A 19,655-nucleotide genomic window follows, 5' to 3' on the forward strand; every position below is an offset into this window, starting at 1 on the left:
CCTGGACCTGTGAATATGTTATGTTATGTGGCATGAGGGAATTAAGATTGCAGATGGAATTAAGAGTACAAGTCAGCTGACTGGATGGGGAGGTGTGCGATTACAATGGTGTGTCCATTGTAATCATAAGGATCCTTATAAGTGAAAGACGGAGGCACAAGAGGGAGACCCAGAGACATGGCAGCGTGAGCAGGCCTTAATGCACTGTCACTGGCTTTGAAGATGGAGGAGTGTGGCCACCAGGCAAGGAATGCAGGCAGTTTCTAGAAGCTAGAAAAAACAGGGAATGGATTCTCCCCCAGAGCGTTTCCGGAAGGAAAGCAGTCCTGCCAATACCTTGATTTAAGATTATGAGACGCATTTCAGACTTCTGACCTCTAACACTGTAAGGTAAGAAATTTGAGTTGTGTTAAATAACTACGTGGTGATTTGTTACAGAAGCAATAGGAAACCACTACAGGTAGTATACTTGGGTACGTGCCAGAAAAAAATTGGCTAGATACATCTTTCTAAAGCATCATTTAAAAAATTATTTTCATATTGGGGGACGTAGGTGGCTCAATTGGTTAAGCGTCTGACTTCAGGTCATGATCTCGTGGTTTGTGGGTTTGAGCCCCCTGATGGGCTCTGTGGTGACAACTCAGAGCCTGGAGCCTACTTCGGATTCTGTGTCTCCTTCTCTCTCTCTCGCTCTCTGTTTCTCTCTCTCTCAAAAATAAACATTAAATTTTTTTTAAGTTGGGTTATAGACGTAGTTTGAATCCTTATAAAACATTATTTTCATATTAAACATGGAAAAGTAGGGGCACCTCGGTGGCTCAGGTGGTTAAGTATCCGACTCTGATTTCGGCTCAGGTCATGATCTCACGGTTTGGGCTCAGTGCTGACGGTGTAGAGCCTTGGGATTCTCCCTCTCTCCCTCTGCCTCTATCCCGCTCTTTCTCAAAATAAATAAATAAGCTTAGAAAAATGCATGGAAAGGGGAGAAAGCATAAGATTTCACGTTTTTTCTAACTTGAGAGCTGCTTTGAACACTGGGGTCCAGTCCCCTCTCCTCCACGATCAGACGGAAGGGTTTAGGAGGCACCAATACATCTTGGAGCTGCCGTCAGTGGCTACTAGACTCTGCCATTTTTACTCTCAGCAGAATGTCACACATGGGTCTTTGTAAACTCAACATTTAAAAATTCATGCTCCCAAAGATGCAATCATTAGATTTTCACTCAAGAGTTTACAACTACTCTATATCAAAGCATAATAATATCTAACATTTTCTTTTTCACTATCCTTTTCACAAACAGTTCTTTATTTGGTGCTTCAAAGAGCCTTGTGAAGACAGGGTAATTCTTCCCATGTGTCCGGGGAGGAAACAGAAGCTAGAATGATCGTCCAAGGGTCAACAGGCACTGAGTGGCAGGGGTGGCTCTTTCCATGATGCCACGGTGACTGCCTGGCGCATCACTGGGGGTGGTTCTCTGGGGGGGGTCACCATGGAGCCAACCGCACATTCTGCAAGCATCTGGCACGTTGTGATTGTGTCACACGGCCCCTGAGCCTGCACAACGGCTGCTCTTGATTCACGCATCTCTGCTTTCCTTATGACTGTCAAACCGTAACCGGCCTCTTGTCCTGATATGACTGGATCTGTTCTCATGAAAGGGTCATGTTGACAGGAGAGCACTGACGATGTGCAAGAGTGGGACCGGGGCCTCAGATACCTGTGAAGGCCAGTTTTCGCTGTGATCCCAACGCTATGGGTGTGAACTGGATGCTCAAGAAGGAGGAGGCCAGAGTCTCATTCTTTTCTGGGGCCAAGGTCAAGGACCCTCTCCTGGCTTCTCTCAGTGTTCCTTTTCAAGTGATAGCAGGGCGCCACGTGGGCATAGTATCAGAGGCCACGGTTGTGTGTTTGCAGTCAGTTCGTTGGGCATGCTCAAGCCCCGTGGAATGGTTGGGCTTTGTTGGTAGGTCTGTTATTGTTATCAAGTGCTTTTTAACTGCAGAGGTGGTCTTTCTTCTCTTTCCTCATCTCTCTCTCTCTCTCTCTCACTCTAATTCAAGGTCCATACTTTCTATAATCTGTTGAAGTACCTTTTCAAAGAGGCCTTTCTGACCACCCTTTAAAATATCACCTTCTCCCGATGTCACCCTCATCCCCCACTACGCCTGTACCTTGCTCTATTAGGGTTTCCATAACACTTCACTCACCTGACATACTTCTTTTCCTTTTTTCTTCTCCTCCCCTAGCAGAGGATCAAGTGCTCTATCTTCTTTGTTTGCTGCTGTATTCCCACTGCCTGGACAAGTGTCTTGCCCATAGTAGAGCTCAAGAAATATTTGTTGAATGAATTACTGTATTCTTTACATCTCTGCCCATGTCGGGTACAATCTCCGTCCTGCCTTTATAAGACCCAGTGAAATAAAAAGTAAGAAGCCATAGCAAAGGGGGAAAGAAAACCCTAACTTACTCATTTTGTAAAGTATCTAGTTCCTGCTCGCTGGTTGACTGGGGCAGGGGAGGGTGTAGAGGGGGGAAGGTCAGAAACATGGTGTCAGGTGGGCTCTCAGCTTCAATGTGCCATGCCCAAGGCCCCAAAGACTAGCCCCTTTTGGAGCCCTTGTGCTGCCCAATCCCCTCCTCCAGATGGAAGTGAAGGCAATCACACATAAGCCAGTTCAGGTCATGTTCACTGGAGGAAAGCGAAAGCTTCACATAGTTTATTTTGTTAACTGGGTGGCAGGAGACAGTAGGGAAAATGCAACGAGTCCAGTTTTTTGAGATCCACTGATTTGTTAGAAGGCTTGTTCTGAAACGAGTGAGGAATAAGGTCTATGGACTGAATCCTCCCATGCCTCCGTGCATTTGTTGGGTTTTACTCTCGTGGTTTTTATAAAGCCTACCTGGAAAACTTCCAGTTGTAGCTGCAGGTCCGGATCCATGTTGTCTCCTCTACGAAAGCTTTTCCAAAGTGTTCCAAAGGAGGGGTCTTCGGGGGCCCTGGGCACCACCGGTATGCTTTGCCCACACCTCTGACGCTGGCCTCGTCACGCTGTTCATGAACATGACTACCCGTTAAGTGACATCCCATGCTAGTTCTATCTGAACACTACGAGGACAGAAACCATCGCATCATGCTTTATATCTTCAGCGTCCAGCTTAAGTGCCTGGCATATAGTTGGTACTTGATAAACATCGAGAAATGAATGAGTGAATAGGTGAAAAACAAGAGACTGAAATCTAGACATGTTATCTGGTCATTTAGCATTTGGACCTTCTTTCTGGGGCTCCTCTTTGATGAGGTTCTTTTATCTTCATCCAGGCACTCTGATTGTTCTGAAACATCCCTATCCAAGGAAAGTGGAGGAACCATCCATTTATGAATCTGTCCGGGTTCACACAGCAATGCAGACGGGAAGAACGGAAAGTGACCTCGTGCCCACTGCACCCTCTGTAAGTGGCCCTCCATCTGACCACAGCGCTTTCACTGTCTAAACGTGGTAATATGCAGTAAGAGTTCAAAGGTTTTCTATATTTTTTAAATGTTTATTTTTGCGAGAGAGAGAGTATAAGCCGGGGAGGGGCAGAGAGAGAGGGAGAGAGAATCCCAAGCAGGCTCCACACTGTAAGCACAGAGCCCAATGTGGGGCTCAAACTCATGTACGGTGAGATCATGACCTGAGCCTAAGTCGAAGGCTTAACTGACTGAGCCACCCAGGTGCACTGAGTTAGATAGTTTTAAAAGGATGTTTGTTCACATAAAAATTCTAACTTGTGATATAAAACCTGGAAAGAAACATAAGGTTTGAAGCCCATGACTCAGTTCATCTGGTCCATCTGGCAAATCATCAAAAAATACATTGCCATAGTGATAGTATTCTAAGTACCTTGAAAATGACACTTAGGGGTGCCTGGGTGGCTCAGTCAGTTAAGTGTCCAACTTCAGCTCAAGTCATGATCTTACAGTTTGTGGGTTTGGGTCCCCTATAGGGCTCAGTGTTGACAGCTCAGAGCCTAGAGCTTGCTTTAGATTCTGTGTCTCGCTCTCTCTCTGCCCCTCTCCCCTTGTTGTCTCTCTCCTTCTCTCTCTAAAATAAAATTAAAAATAAAAATATTTTTTTTAAATAAAAATTAAAGAAGAAAATGGCACTTAAATTCTTCCCTTTACTTAGCTAAACAAGTTCTTGGTAGAATGGGCGAGAGATGTAGATGTTCACATAGTTGGCTAAACTGTTATTCTGCCACAAGTTTCTTATATTAAGAAAATTTGGGGGGCGGGGGCACCTGGGTGTCTTAGTTAAGTGTCAGACTTCAGCTCAGGTCATGATCTGTGGTGCATGAGTTCAAGCCTCGCACTAGGCTGTCTGCAGTCAGCACAGAGCCTGCTTCAGATCCTCTGTCCCCCTCTGTCTCTGCACCTCCTCTCTCTCACTCTCTCTCTCTCTCTCTCTCTCTCTCTCAAAAAACAAACAAATAAGTAAATAAAAACATTAAAAAAAGGAAGAAAAAATTTTTTTTACATCTCAGTGGTCTGCAGAGGAAAAATATTCCCCACTTTGACTATAAAACCTCAGGATGTTATTTTTTTCCTATTCTTTTTTTCCCTCCTGAATGAAGGGTATGGACAGACGGACAGACAGAAAATATTTGCACTTCTTTTTTTAATTTCTTTTAATGTTTATTTATTTTTGAGGGAGAGACAGAATGTGAGTGGGGGAGGGGCAGAGAGCGAGAGGGAGACACAGAATCGGAAGCAGGCTCCAGGCTCTGAGCTGTCAGCACAGAGCCTGACGCGGGGCTCCAACTCACAAACCATGAGATCATGACCTGAGCCAAAATCGGGCGCTTAACCAACTGAGCCACCGGGCGCCCCGACATTCGTGCTCCTTTGCAATGTGGGCCTTTGTTCAATTTCAGTGCAACAGCAGCACTCACTGTTCCTCAAGTCCATTTCTGTTTGCTCTATGAGCTGGGAGCCTGCAAGGAATCCTCCCAGAACTGCTTCCCTGCCCTGTGCTCAGGGCTCTCACACTCTCCCTCTCTGCCTTGCTTGCCAAATACTCCCGGTATAAGACATCAGGATTTGTGTGGATAATAAAGAAGACAAAAAATGAAATACGGAGAACCAACCCTAGACAGCAACTATGACACTTGGAAAAAATCATCCCTTGAAGGTATTAGGCTACAGATGACAAACGTGTGGCCTCTTTGTCTCTGCAGAACTTTTCCTACCCTGCCACCAAAGAGATCTTTCTTAAAAAGCAGATCGGTCACTTGACCTCCCTCCTTAACCTTGGGTGGTGGCCGCTGTCTTCCCCTCCCACCTGGCCCTGTTCATCCTTCTGGCCTCACCTCTGCTCCTCTCACACTCACGGTCATGTGCATCCCTCTGGCTCTGCTCCTTCTCCTCTCCCTGCCTCAGGTACACTGTGAACACCACTGCTGTGCCCTCACCCTTCAAGGCTCATCAGAGATTGGTGCCTCTCAGGAAGCCTTCCTGGGCACCTCCTAGCTTTGGTGAAAATGCTCCCTTTTGTGCTCTGAGCACCCACTGTTCACTTTGATCCTGCTATCATCACGCTGGAGGCTAATAACCACTTGTGCATGTGTCTGCCGTCCCCGCGGTCTGACACTTCTCAGGACGAGAATCCGAGCTTGTCATTGGAGCTCTGTAGCCTAGCCTGGTTCCCAGGCGCACGTTACATTTTTTGCTACTCTGCTACGTCTCCTTGAAAGTAAGCATTGTGGGAATTGGGTGAAGGGGGTATTTTAGCTTTGTTAGACTTGGAAGAGGAAGTATCAAACCTCAGAACCAGCAACATTTAGGAAAGCAAGACAATGAATAGTCCCAAGTCCGAACAGACCAAAGACCAAATGAAGACTCACTCTTGGGGTGCCTGGGTGGCTCAGCCGGTTGAGCATCTGACTTTGGCTCAGGTCATGATCTCACGGTTCACGAGTTCGAGCCCCGCGTCGGGCTCTGGTGCTGACAGCTCAGAGCCTGGAGCCTGCTTCAGATTCTCTGTCCCCCTTTCTCTCCGCCCCTCCCCTGCTTGTGCTCTGTCTCTATCTTTCAAAAATGAATAAACATTAAAAAAAAACAGAAAAAGACTCAACTCCTAATCGTTTTCCAGCCAACCCACCCCTCCCTGACTTCGTCTTTATGCATTCTTACCGCCTTACCAATCACCTCACATCTCTTTCATTTGTCCAGTCCATGTAACTTCACATTCTCCTCAGCTACACCCCCCCCCCACCGAGATCCCTGCTGCTACACCCGCCCTCCCCCCACCCCTCACCGAGATCCCTGCTCAGGGTCAGCTGCACCATACTCTACTACGTGTGTTCTTTATCAACAGTAAATTGCAGGACCTGATCTGTAGAGCTGGCGCGAGCATGGGATGTAGCTCCCTTAGGTAGAAATAGACCTCTTTGAACCAAATTCTGAAAGCCTCGTTGCTTACCTTCTTTGCTCACTCCGAGCATGGGATGGATTCCCCTGCCCAAGCATCTCAGTATGACTATACACAGAACGTTCTGTACAATGGGGTTTTTAAAACAGTGGTGACTGATTGGTGGAGTGTGGCTTCACCCACACTGCGGAATGACAAATCCATGAAGCTTACTGTGCATCAATAGCAGAAAATTACCAACGTTTTCCGGTGTCACAGGCAGAGAGAACAGTACAAAAGCCCGTTTAGAGAGACTAAACGGAGGTGCTTTGCAGACTGGCAAGATCAGAATGATTGGCATGAAGTGAGCGAGAGGGCAAGTGGTGGAAGATGAGATTATTGAGGGAAGGAGGGGTTGATCGCCTACAGCAGTGGGGTTCTTAAGGGGCCTGCTGCCCAGCTGAGTGTTTGGAAATTCGCGGTGCTTTGGGGCCCTCCTGGCATCAGTGGGAGTCAAGAACTGAGAAGAGCCTTAGACTTCACCCTGCTTGCAGACTAACAAAGCTCCACAGCCTCATGCCAGACTTCTGTGTGTCTGCCTTTCCTCTGGAGGGAAACACTATTTCTATCTTCCAAAGTCATTTGCTCAGGAGCCCCTGGGTGGTTCAGTTACACGCCCGACTTCGGCTCAGGTCCTGATCTCGCAGTTGGTGAGTTCGAGCCTCATTGGGCTCTGGGCCGACACTGCAGAGCCTGCTTGGGGTTCTCTCCTTCCTCCTCCTTCCTCTCTCTGCCCCTCCCCGACTTGCACTAAGGTTGTTTGTTCTACAAGCATGCCTTAAAAATAGCTCTGGGACAAAGGGCTGGTGCCTTGCTCATAAGACATACAGAAACATGAGAACCCCTGAAGACTTGTTTCCCAGCAGAGGCAGGGGCCATGGAGGCTAAATGTGCCACCACACATAGGGGAGAATTATCACGTCCAAAATGTCAGCTGTATTAACAATAGGAAAGGCCTTGTAGATAAAATAAATACTTTATTTTTGTTCTAAGTGTCGAGGAGAAATGATACGGGTTTTGAGCAACGTAATTTAAGTTTTAAAATTTTAAGATGCTCATTCTCACCACTAAGTGCAAAGTGGAATGTGTTGCAAAGTTGGGGCGAGGTGCCCAGTTAGGGGGGCTGTTGGAGCAGTCCAGGGAGAGACGGTGGCAGTGGAAACTGAGAGTGGGGATAAGAACTGGTGAACCTCAGGGTGTGTTTTGAAGGTAGAAGAGACGAGACTTACAACAGGTTGAATGTGGTATGTAAAGGAGTCACAGAGTAGGCCTCCTGCACTTTACTCATACGGCCAAGTTGGCAGGAGGGGCGGGTTTGGCAGATGGGAAGAAGCAGTTCTGTTTTGGCTCTGGGAAATGTGAAATACCAATTGGTTCTGCTGATGGAGATTAAGTGAGATAATATATTTCAAGAGCCTGACATAGAATAGGTCCTATCTAAAATGTTAGCTCTCTGGGGCTCTTGGGTGGCACAGTTGGTTAAGCGTCCGACTTCAGCTCAGGTCATGATCTCATGGGTCGTGGGTTCAAGCCCCACGTCAGGCTCTGTGCTGACAGCTCAGAGCCTGGAGCCTGCTTCCGATTCTGTGTCTCCCTCGCTCTCTGCCCCTACCCCACTCACACTCTGTCTCTGTCTCTGTCTCTCTCTCAAAACTAAGGACACATTAAAAAAAAATTTAATACAATACACTATAATACAATAAAATGTTAGCTTCCTGGGGTGTCTGGGTGGCTCAGTCAGTTAAGCATCGGAATCTTGATTTCAGCTCAGGTCATGATCTCACAATTCATGGGTTCGAGCCCCACATCTGCCAGTGTGGAGCCTTCTTGGGATTCTCTCTTTCACTCTCTCTCTGCCCCTCCCCTGCTCGCTCTCTCTCTCTCAAAATAAATAAATAAACTTAAAAAGTATAATAATAAAATGTCAGCTTTCTTAGCTTCCCTGTTATGGGATTCATCCTTTTTTTAATGACTCCTTCCTTCTAAAATTTCTGTTCCCTTTGCTTCTGCAACATTTTTCTCTCTTTATTCTGTTATCTTACTAATATAAGATACATTGTGACATCATAATAGAACAAAATATCCTATAAGGAATTTGGTTTCTTCAGAAATTTATGAAGTTACAGAGTCTTCACCTTAGGGTCCTTGTTTTAGGCATATTTCTATTTGCACTGTTCCTCACCATTCCTTACATTTTATAGGTGCTAGCTATGTGTGTGATAGTTACCCTTGAATTAATGCTACATGAGTGAAGAAATGATTCATTGTCACTTCAAGTGTCAATAAATCTGCATTCCTGAAATTTTTTTCCACTGAACAGAGGCCTCGAGAGATGGTCTGTGAAAAAGGGATGCTAGGATAGCAGTGGATCACGTGATAAAATAAATATGGAAATGCTACCTCTACTGTTCCCTCTCAAAATTCACAAGGCATATTAGCATCATACAGACTCGTGGAAGTAAAGAAATGTCTCTACTTAGTCCAGCGTTTCCCAAATGTATTGACCCAACATCAACCCACGGGTGTGTGCCTGGGTGCGTAATACCCGTGCAACAATCAAAGCAATGGGTTTCACATGACACACTTTACCAACCCCGACTTTTACAAGTGATGTGATGTGGCTTATTATTTGCAAATTGCTAACTCAAGTTAGAAGAGAGTCTCTCACTTGTTGTCTGTTGCTATAGGACTCCCCCAGAAGATCCAGTCTGCAAACAGTTTCTCCCCACACAGGGAGGATGTTCAAGAAGGTGATTAATCAAAGATCAATGGCAAACTTGTGTTCCTTTTTAAAATAGGGCAGAAATAGACAAAAATCACGTTGTGATAGATCTGAGCTTTACTTGGTGCTTCTCTCTTTTTCAGCTGGGCACCAAAGAGGGTTATCTCACCAAACAGGGGGGCCTGGTCAAGGTAAGGAAATGGGTTTCTGCCTGGAGCCAGCCACAGAGAAAGAGAGCATGTCGGTAGACTCAATTCCCACGTTGACATTCTTTTAAAACATGCTTGCCCACTCATTTTGACCCAGTTAAAATATTTCTGTTTCAAGAGTTGATCTTTATGACTAATATTGGTCAAAATTCTGGAAACTCACTTGACTGTCTTTGGCAAAGTCAAATGTGTAAGAGTAGCCTACAGTTAATACTCCCCAAAACTTACGGTCCTTTTAATGGAACAATAGAGGATGAAGGATGAAAGTAGCAAGTTAACTCTAGAACATTCTTCTTTTTCATTTTTTTTAACAAAGAAGTGAAAATTGTATAAAATGTTTACCCAAAAGTAGGCCAAAAATATCACTGGCATTAACGTAACTATGTTATAAAATCCCAAAGGAAACACAGTTTAGAACTTTACTAGTGTGGGGTATCCAACTGTCCCTCCATTTATGTCATTGTACCAAGATGGCCTTCATGGAATAGGTCTACTCTTCCCTATTTTAAGAGTCGGGGCACTTAACCTCTCTCAGGGGTACTGGCCTGCTTGAGTTCAAGCTAAATATTTATTTATTTGTGTCCCTACTAGACTGGATGCTTTCTAAGGATAGGAAGTATTTATATTCACAGCATATCTGTTTTTAAGTTCTCTGTTACCTCTTTTAACTGGACACATTGCCACCCAAGATGAGGGTTCTGTCAGTACGTAAGAAGGAGGAGGTGGGAAACACCAGTTCCTGCCACCAATACCATGGAATTCTTAGGCAAGTCTTAGAAAATTATGTGGTTTGAGGTTCATAAACTTCAATTTGTGTATTTGTTAAACAAGAATATTGGCATCATATAAGGATTGGCTATAATATATATGAACCTCCAAGGATAGTATGTAGCCCATAGTAGGTGCTCGCAAAATGGTATATATTCTTATTATGGAGTTAATAAGACAGACATTTAGTAGTTTGTTATAAATAACCTTGGATATTTATGATAGACCATTTCTTCTTATTTGTTTAAGTATGTCAATATCTCTATCTTCATTATGAACTTAAAGCATGAGATCACTTTAGTTTTTGTAGGTATTTTGAAACTTTTCTTCAGAAATGACTTACCACAACAATATTTTATTGGATCTAATCTTTTAGATACTATTGAAATGAAAGGAAATGATCCAGTTCAAAGATTGCATTCCTATATTCAAAACCTGCATGTTTTAATTATTTTTTTCTCAGACCTGGAAAACAAGATGGTTCACATTGCACAGGAATGAGCTGAAATACTTCAAAGACCAGATGGTGAGAAACATAATACATTTGCCCTTTAAAAATCAGCTCTCTAGATGCAAAGAACATCTGCCTTTGAAATCCCTGAAATTTTCTTTATGAGTACCTGAAGCGCCAATAAGTGATTGGAAATGTGTGTTCTTGATTCCTGATATGAGAGTTGTTTTCTTTTTAAGTAATCTTTACCCCCAACATGAACCCTCGGGGTTCAAACTCACAACCCCGAGATCAAGAGCTGCATGCTCCACTGACAGAGCCAGCCTTGTGCCTTAGGCAGAGTTCTTCCGCAAGGATGAGATGTGTGTCCCAGAAACGGATCTTTTGAACTGCTAAACCAGCTTCCCAAGGCACATCATTCCCTTGTTTAGGGCAATGGGTTTGTTGTCTTGCTGGGGTGTATTAGCTTTGTCTGCAGCAGTTTCTCCCTTTAGTAAAATATGTCCATTTCCCATGCCCATTTCATGAAGCCAGTTTGAAATTATTTCATTTCTTCTCACTTTCCCTACACCAAATTTCTGAGAAAGTAGAAGTTTAAAAACATGAAAGAAAAATATGACTCCCTTCTATGTTTAAAATCCACCTCCAATAAGACAAATATATGACTTCACTCATATGAGGACTTTAAGAGACAAAACAGATGAACACAAGGGAAGGGAAGCAAAACTAATATAAAAACAAGGAGGGGGACAAAACATAAGAGACTCTTAAATATGGAGAACAAACAGAGGGTTACTGGAGGGGTTGTGGGAGGAGGGATAGGCTAAATGGGGAAGGGACATTAAGGAATCTACTCCTGAAATCATTGTGGCACCATATGCTAACTAACTTGGATGTAAATTAAAAATAAATAAATAATTAATAAAATAAAATAATTTTTAAAAATCCATCTCCACTAAATTTAAATCGATAAAGGAGCACCTGGGTGGCTCAGTGGGTTGAGCATCTGACTTCGGCTCAGGTCATGATCTCACGGTTGATGAGTTCGAGCCCCCCGTGGGGCTCTGTGCTGACAGCCTCAGAGCCCTGGAGCCTGCTTTGGATTCTGTGTCTCCCTCTCTCTGCCCCTACCCCACTCATTTTCTGTCTCAAAAATAAATAAACATTTAAAAAAAATTAAATAAATAAATAAAATAAATTGATAAAGACAATCTCTTCCTAACGTCCAGTTTCATGAATAGCAAATCCCCAAACCAGGGGTTATGACTTCCCTTTAGGAAGGTTCTCTATGATCAGTCCCCTTAATGAAAGTAAAATCGACAAGGGCATATAATGGAAGATTTTTAGGGGAATAAACGATGGACAAATTTGTGTGTTTTATTGTGATGACATATAAGTTGCTTTTTTTTTTCTTTTTTGAAGTCACCAGAACCAATTCGGATCCTAGACTTAACAGAATGTTCAGCTGTACAATTTGATTATTCACAGGAAAGAGTAAACTGCTTTTGGTAAGTTGTCTTGTAAGGAAATGATTTTAAACGTCTTCTTGGCAGACAATTACTTTAGCTGAGGAATAAAAAAACCCTGTATGTACAAATGTCTTGATCTGAGGGGCACGGATGTAACTAACACACGGCGTATGTATGTTAGGAATGCTACAGCTGAGCGTGACATAATAAATACCTCATTTAAAGTGACTTAAACCAATAGGCAGGTCCGGCAGCATAACTGTTTACGTTGTACACTGCATAAGTATATACGTAACAGAATGCCACCAACATCTCAGCTTTATTCCTTTGGAGTTTTTTACTCATTTTAAATTTTAACTTTGTTGACTGCAACAATGGGTGATTTGTATTATTATGACTATTTCTGGCAGATAACACAAAAGTGTTTCGTTCTAACCTAATCAGTGCATCATGACAATTCTCTGACTAGGAGACGTGTCTTGAAAAAGGAGTGCTTTATTTTCCATCAACTTTAATGTTTTTCAAACATACCCACATACCTTTCAGTTAGATGCATCATAAGTATTTTGCCATTACCTGCTATATCTCTATCCATTCACTTTTGTTCCTGAACAAATTGAAAGTAAGTTGGAGACATCATGGCACTTTATATATACCTGGGCATGTACTCCCTAAGAATAATAATGTCACCATTACACATCCAAGAAAATTAACGTTAATTCTGTAACATCTACCAGTAATGGATATCTTTTAAAAATTCACTTAAAGGGGGGTGCCTGGGTGGCTCAGTCGGTTGAGCAACCGACTTCAGCTCAGGTCATGATCTCACGGCTTGTGAGTTCGAGCCCCACATCAGGCTCTGTGCTGACAGCTCAGAGCCCAGAGCCTGTTTCGGATTCTGTGTCTCCCTTTCTCTCTGCCCCTCCCCGACTCATGCTCTGTGTCTGTCAAAAATAAATAAACATTAAAAAAAATTTTTTTTAAGAAAAAAAATAAAAATTCACTTAAAGGTACCATATGAGCCAGCAGCGGAAGGGGGGGGGGCGTTATTTGTTATATAACAAAATATCAGGAGGCAGGCAGCTAACATGACAAGATGGGAGCCAGTGTCTCTACATTTCTCTTGACCTTGAGCAATTCATTTGCTACTTTAGTGTCCAAGATAACTACTCCAGCTTTAGGCCTCACATTTTCATGTCAGTCATGAAGAAGGATGTAGGGATGGGATCACCCATACTTGTCCCTTTTTATCAGGAAAGCAGGCATTTTCTCGGAAATCTATCAGATTTCCCCTCCTATCTCATTGGCCAAGGCTGGGTCCCATGGCCATCAGCAGCAGCAGGGAAAGCAAGAAAACTAGTATGATCATAATTGGTTCCAACTAATTATAATTTATTGCCTGGGGTTCTGTTAGCAAGAAGAAAGGAAAAATTATCTGCATTAATAGGCAATTAATAATGTCTCTCACAGAGAGTACCAAACAATGACAATTCCAGAAACCAGTTCTATATAGTACCACCACTATCCCCTCACCACCCAACTGGGCCTCACATCAAGGTTTACCTTCTATACACAGGGACTTAGTTCTTGTCTATTCAACATTAATCACTGATAACAAACAAGATATGCTGCTTTGGCTTTAGGATATAGAAACCCTTCTGACTTAGAGCGGAAGTCTTTTTAAAAATTTTTCTCACGAGAGAGGAAAAAAGGATTCTTAGTGTTTCGCATCTCAAGTCTAAGGACAGGAAGTATGGGCAAGATGTAAGTTAGGGCTGATCTTTTTAGTCAAAAGATTTGACTAGATAGCCAAAGAGAGACAGTCAATGAAGAGCTACCATATTCCTAGAATAAGTTTTCATGCCAGTAGGAAAGTTTGTCTTCTTCTAAGCAGAGATGAACTCATGACACAGTGGGCAAAATGAATAGTTGAGATTTATTGTCTTTTTTTTCCTGTCCTAATTAGTTAAAAGTACCTACATCCAACAAAGCAGCTTATTTCTCACTGAATCAGGCCAACACAAATGGGTTTCTTCAGCAAACTCTTACCCGTCTTGCTGATTCTTTGAATCATAGCACACGTTCGGAGTCATTTAACACATCAGCTGAATAAACACACAAGTGCTGTATTCAGTCTAAGACATAAGCCTACAAAAGGATATGGGGGTGTCCTGGACATGTTTTTTTTTTTTTCTGTTTTGACTTCTCATTAGAAAATATAAACTGGGGGCGCCTGGGTGGCTCAGTCGGTTAGGTGTCCGACTTCGGCCCAGGTCATGATCTCACGGTCCGTGAGTTCGAGCCCCACGTCGGGCTCTGGGCTGATGGCTCAGAGCCTGGAGCCTGCTTCTGATTCTGTGTCTCCCTCTCTCTCTGCCCCTCCCCCGTTCATGCTCTGTCTCTCTCTGTCTCAAAAATAAATAAACGTTAAAAAAAAAAATTAAAAAAAAAAAAAAAGAAAATATAAACTGACCAGTAATAATACTATGAATCCACAACTTCCTCCACATTTCTGCCCTTTGCTGGCAGGAATCACTCTGAATTTATCAGTTCTTCAAGTTGCTCTTTGTTGATTATTTTTTCCTGTTGAATATTCTAATTACTGTTCAATGAATACATTCAACCAACCACCTGGAGTATCTTATGTTTTTCTTTCGTCTTCTCAGCTTAGTGTTTCCATTCAGGACATTTTATCTCTGTGCAAAGACAGGAGTAGAAGCTGACGAGTGGATCAAGATATTACGCTGGAAACTGGTGAGTTATACAAGTCCTCTTGATGTCTAGTACTCAGAAATAACATGTTGACAACTTCAAACATATTTCTATTGAAAGTGTCAGACTATCTCCAAGAACGAATGGGATGTCCACTGGCAGACTTCTTGTGAGTCACAGAAGGCATGGAGATGGGGGTAAAAGAGAAAGGACAGGGCTACACTGGGGTCTCAGCCCTGGAGCCTTAGCCTCTCGCCCTCAAGATTAGTCTTCCTTTGAGTGGGTGGCCTGGTCCAATTTTGCCTAGAGGACATGTGGGACTGGAAGGTCAGACAGAGGAAAGCCGCCATATTTCTATAGTAGAAATTCCTTTTAAATAGAGAAGGAAGATTGATTGCTAGGGGAACTTCCCTTAGCTTCCAGTCTTTGTGAAGATCAAGCATGAAATGTGGTTTATTTTATCTGCTTTCTTATAAGGTGCTTATAAAAATTCACCAGTCTCACACATTTTTTGTATATGTGTTTGCAACTTAGTGAGTTGTTAGTCAAGAACGTGTCATTACAGCTTTCTAAAATTTTCTATAAATACCATCTTGAAACCCTTGATGTTTTCAAACATCAACAACTTTTCTTAATTTTTTTTTTTTTTTTTTTTTTTTTTTTTTTATGAAGAAACTTGTTGAATATTCTTTTGTAGATGCTGGGACTTTTGCTTTTGGTTGTATTTTCAGTTTGAAATCCAAATAAGTATACCACTCATTTTTATTTTTTATTATTTAAAAACATTTTTTAAATGTTCATTTATTTTGAGAGACAGAGAAATAGAGAACAAGCAGGGGAGGGACAGAGAGAAGGAGATAATCCCAAACAGGCTGAGTGCTGTCAGTACAGAGCCTGATGCAGGGTTCGAACACACAAACCGAGAAATCATGACCTGAGCCAAAATCAAGAGTCAGACACTTAACTGATTGAGTCACCCAGTCTCGCCCCCCCACCCCATTCATTTTTAGATAGTTCCAATGTATTTGATACTCAGTGGAGAACTACTTTGCCACATGAAACATTTGCTCAGATAATCAATTTTTTATTCTTTGTATTCTGTAATTATGCAAGTGACACATCATTATTATAGAAAAATTAAGGTAAAAGTACATCAAACTCACACACTTTCAGACTTCTCCCTGTGCAAATAAATATTTAAAAATCAAAATTTAATCACTCTTTACATACATACTCCACTGGCAATGTGTCATAAACATTTTTCCCTATTTATAAATTTAGATCTAAGTATTCATTTTGATTCATTGAATAGTATTTCATTTTATGAATTACCGTAAGTATTAGGCCAGTTCCCAATTTGTACATGTTTTAGCAACTACTTTTCAATATTTATCCTGCAAAAAGTACGGAAAGCCATACTGAAATTCGGTGGGGGATAGGGGTGTCACGTGTTCATTAACTTATAGATGCAATGTGTCCTTACTAACCAGCATGTCTTATTTAATATTTGCTAAGTTCGTTATCATAAAATTGCTCACCAGTAAATATGTATGTGTGTATGCTCTATTACAGTCTCAAATAAGAAAGCAGCTCGACCAAGGGGAAGGCACAATCCGATCTCGGTCGTTCATCTTTAAATAGGCCTTCCCTGCCCAAGCGCGCAGGGTGGAATGGTCCCTGATGTTGTGATCCACAGCAGGCTTCAGACAAAAGCTGACTAAGGCTTTTTCTTTCAAAACAAACCAAAAGCACATGCAGATTTGGACCTTTCGGAACCCACCACATTTGCTGACTTGTGGGTAACTGCTTGCCCTTCAGGATGTTGTCACCTCCGTGAGAATACCAAAGCTGTCATCGTTCTGATGGAAGCCGATGAAACCACCAACCCAGGCGTGCTCACTTTTAGGAAATGTAGAAGACAAAGGGGTTTTGTGTTCTCTCACTGCGGTCCCCAAGCCCCAAGCATGGCATCCCATTCTGCATCACAGTCAGCTCCTCCGACATCCAGGTTGTGCTATCAACCAGGAAGGGAACAGCTATGTGCTTTGACTGCTTCTACAGAAAGTGTCTAGAAATTGCAAACACCGAAGATTGAGGGTGGGGGCAGCGCTGGTTCTGTTTTTTGTTTTTGTTCTTTCTTTATACAGAAAACCAAACAAAACCAAAATGGGAAATTTCTTTTCTCTTCGTAACAGGCTCAGGCATCTAGTGGGTCCTTCCTCCCCTTCTAATGATAAGCCTGTGAGAAGTACATGTCCTATCGGCTATTAGGTAGGATGAGAAAGATAAAGGAAGGCAATCATTTGGGGGAAAATGTTTTAAAGAGTAGGAAAGCCTAACTTGAGGAAAGGTAATAAAAGAGCCGGTAACTTGTAGTTTAATAACAATCCGTGTTATTAGTATTATAACTAGAACAATAATAGAGTATTTGTAAGCGCTGTGTTCTCTTCATGCAACATCTCTGTGAACAGACTGAAAGACTTGTGAGGCCGAGTGTGTTGGGACAGTCCCTTCCTCAGGGCGAGCTGCCGGTGTCGGCCTGGGGCAAGTCAGAATTCCCTTGCACTGAGATGGCTGAGCACTCTCGCCTTATTCAAGAGCAACTTCTGTGGCCACATGAAGGAGCAACACTAAGTCCGCATGACACAAACAATGACGTGTTACACCGCATTTTCAAACTAGAAAAAGAGGATTGAAATAGGGTAACGAGATACTGGCATCGAGAGCTCAAATAGATTCTAACCCCTTCTCTTATCTTTATGAATACTGCTTTTTTTCTTTTTTTTAGATAGAAGTTTAAAGGGAAAGAAAAGTGGAGGGAGACCCCAAATACAAGAGATTATGGTATATGGTGCGAAGCGATGTCGTAACACTGCTTTTGCAGTTCCAAATGCGTACCTTGACGAAAAAGTTGCTTCTGTTACTCAAAACATCTAGGACTCAGAGATTACATTACATTTTTGTGTATTTCAACAAGGTTTTTCATGTATTTTGTTATGTTTGTATCATATGAGATAAAGCAAATGGCAACTTAAAAATGTATTATGTCAAGTTCACAAAGTAAGCAGTTGCAAATGAATCTTCACTGAGATGTGCGGTTCATGTTTTATTTTCTTAGAACCAAGTTTTTCTTTGTGTAGGTAATATTGTTCCTACTTTTTGTAAAATATGTCCTGTTTATTTATATTCTTTGGTTAAGTTTATTAAAAAGAGCATTTTGCTGTGCCTGTAATATTTTGCTATTAAAATATATTTTATCTGTAATTTAAAAGGAAATACAACTGATTAATGTCATAAATGGCAATGAAGAATCCACTTCTGTTAGACTGTGTGCTATGAAGAATTTGGAGTTGAAGAAATACTCTCGGTCTTGAAGGAGTTCTTAGTTAGTATGGAAAAGATAATAAATACATACAGGGGCACCTGAGTGGCTCAGTTGGTCAAGCATCTGACTCTGGATTTCAGCTTAAGTCATGATCTCATAGTTCATGGGTTTGAGCCCTGCATCGGGCTCTGTGCTGACAGCTCAGAGCCTGGAGCCTGCTACAGATTCTGTGTCTCTCTCTCTCTCTGCCCCTCCCCTGCTCGTGCTCTCTCTCTGAAAATAAATAAAATAAAAAAAAAAAAAGGGGGGGGGGCGCCTGGGTGGCTCAGTCGGTTGGGTGTCCGACTTCGGCTCAGGTCATGATCTCACAGTTTGTGGGTTCAAGCCCTCCGTCGGGCTCTGTGCTGACAGTTCAGAGCCAGGAGCCTGCTTCAGATTCTGTGTCTCCCTTTTTCTCTGCCCCTCCCTGACTCATGCTTTGTCTGTCTGTCTCTCTCTCTCTCTCTCTCAAAAATAAAAAGGAACATTTTTTAAAAATTTTAAAAATTAAAAAATAAAAATATGGGGCACTTGGGTGGCTCAGTTGGTTAAGTGTCCGACCGTTGGTTTTGGCTCAGGTCTTGATCTCACAGTTTGTGGATCCAAGCCCCACATCAGCCTCTGTGCTGACAGCTCCAAGCCTGCCTGGGATTGTCTCTCTCTCCCTTTCTGCTTCTCCTCTGCTCGTGCTCACCTACTCTCTCTCTCTCTCAAAATAAATTTAAAAACTTAAAAAGTACACACACACACACACACACACGCACACACACACACATACATCCATGATCACGTATAGAACTAAGTAACACAAATTCTGCACATGAGGCACACAAAGCTACATGATGAAGAGTATACTTCAGCAGGGATACAGTCGTTTTTTGGAGGGTTTGGACATGAAGAGGTCAAGCTCACCTATAACATAACATACTATGCATTTGTACTCCACTAGATGCTTTACCTGCTCTCAGCAGCCCTGAAAAGTGGTCACGATTTTGCCCCCTGCCAGGAGCCTGCTATTTCTCCAAATCCAAGATAAGGGAGGATGGTTTATGCCAACAGCAGATGGGAGTGGGGCCGTCTGGGAGAACAGCCAGTGGGGTGTCTGCATCAGGTCCCTTCCACTACCAGGTATGTGTTTATCCTAAAGGAAGTGCCACTTAAGACACAGCCAAAGTATTAGCAGGTATTCTCAGAACGCCGCCTAGGAAAATCTTGCCCCACAGCAACACTGTTCCCTCTGGACTAGCGGAGTCACCCCCAGGGTAGGGATGGCTATTTATGCCTCTGAGGGCAACCTGTCCGCTATGACAGAGCCACTAGGAATCAGAACACTCAGTGGGCCACAGCCCTTCTCTTCCCACCCACATGATGTGCCAGAGTGGGTGCTTCCATCTTTGCCCCTCCCATTCGCCACGCACAGGTCAGAGAGTCAGGCTGTGTCCCTATTTCAGGCAAAGGGCAAGAGAACAGTATGGCGTTAACATCGATCCTACTTCCCTTCCCCTCCACT

At 42.8% G+C, this 19,655-nt stretch overlaps 1 protein-coding gene across 2 annotated transcripts in view; it reads left to right on the forward strand.

The window, feature by feature from the left end:
• Nucleotides 1-18,208, forward strand: part of DAPP1 (dual adaptor of phosphotyrosine and 3-phosphoinositides 1) — a 52,625-nt gene extending 34,417 nt beyond the window's left edge. The window contains exons 4-9 of one of the 2 annotated variants that reach the window (XM_049630927.1): nt 3,321-3,451; nt 9,316-9,363; nt 10,613-10,675; nt 12,023-12,108; nt 14,736-14,823; nt 16,354-18,208. In XM_049630927.1, the coding sequence (XP_049486884.1) occupies nt 3,321-3,451; nt 9,316-9,363; nt 10,613-10,675; nt 12,023-12,108; nt 14,736-14,823; nt 16,354-16,422 (485 nt within the window). In that variant the 3' untranslated portion in view covers nt 16,423-18,208. The remainder of the gene's footprint in view (nt 1-3,320; nt 3,452-9,315; nt 9,364-10,612; nt 10,676-12,022; nt 12,109-14,735; nt 14,824-16,353) is intronic. The other variant, XM_049630928.1, reaches the window with a different exon arrangement.
• Nucleotides 18,209-19,655: the final 1,447 nt, after the last annotated feature.

This window comes from Panthera uncia, chromosome B1 (assembly GCF_023721935.1).
Source record: "Panthera uncia isolate 11264 chromosome B1, Puncia_PCG_1.0, whole genome shotgun sequence".
Lineage (NCBI taxonomy): Eukaryota > Metazoa > Chordata > Mammalia > Carnivora > Felidae > Panthera > Panthera uncia.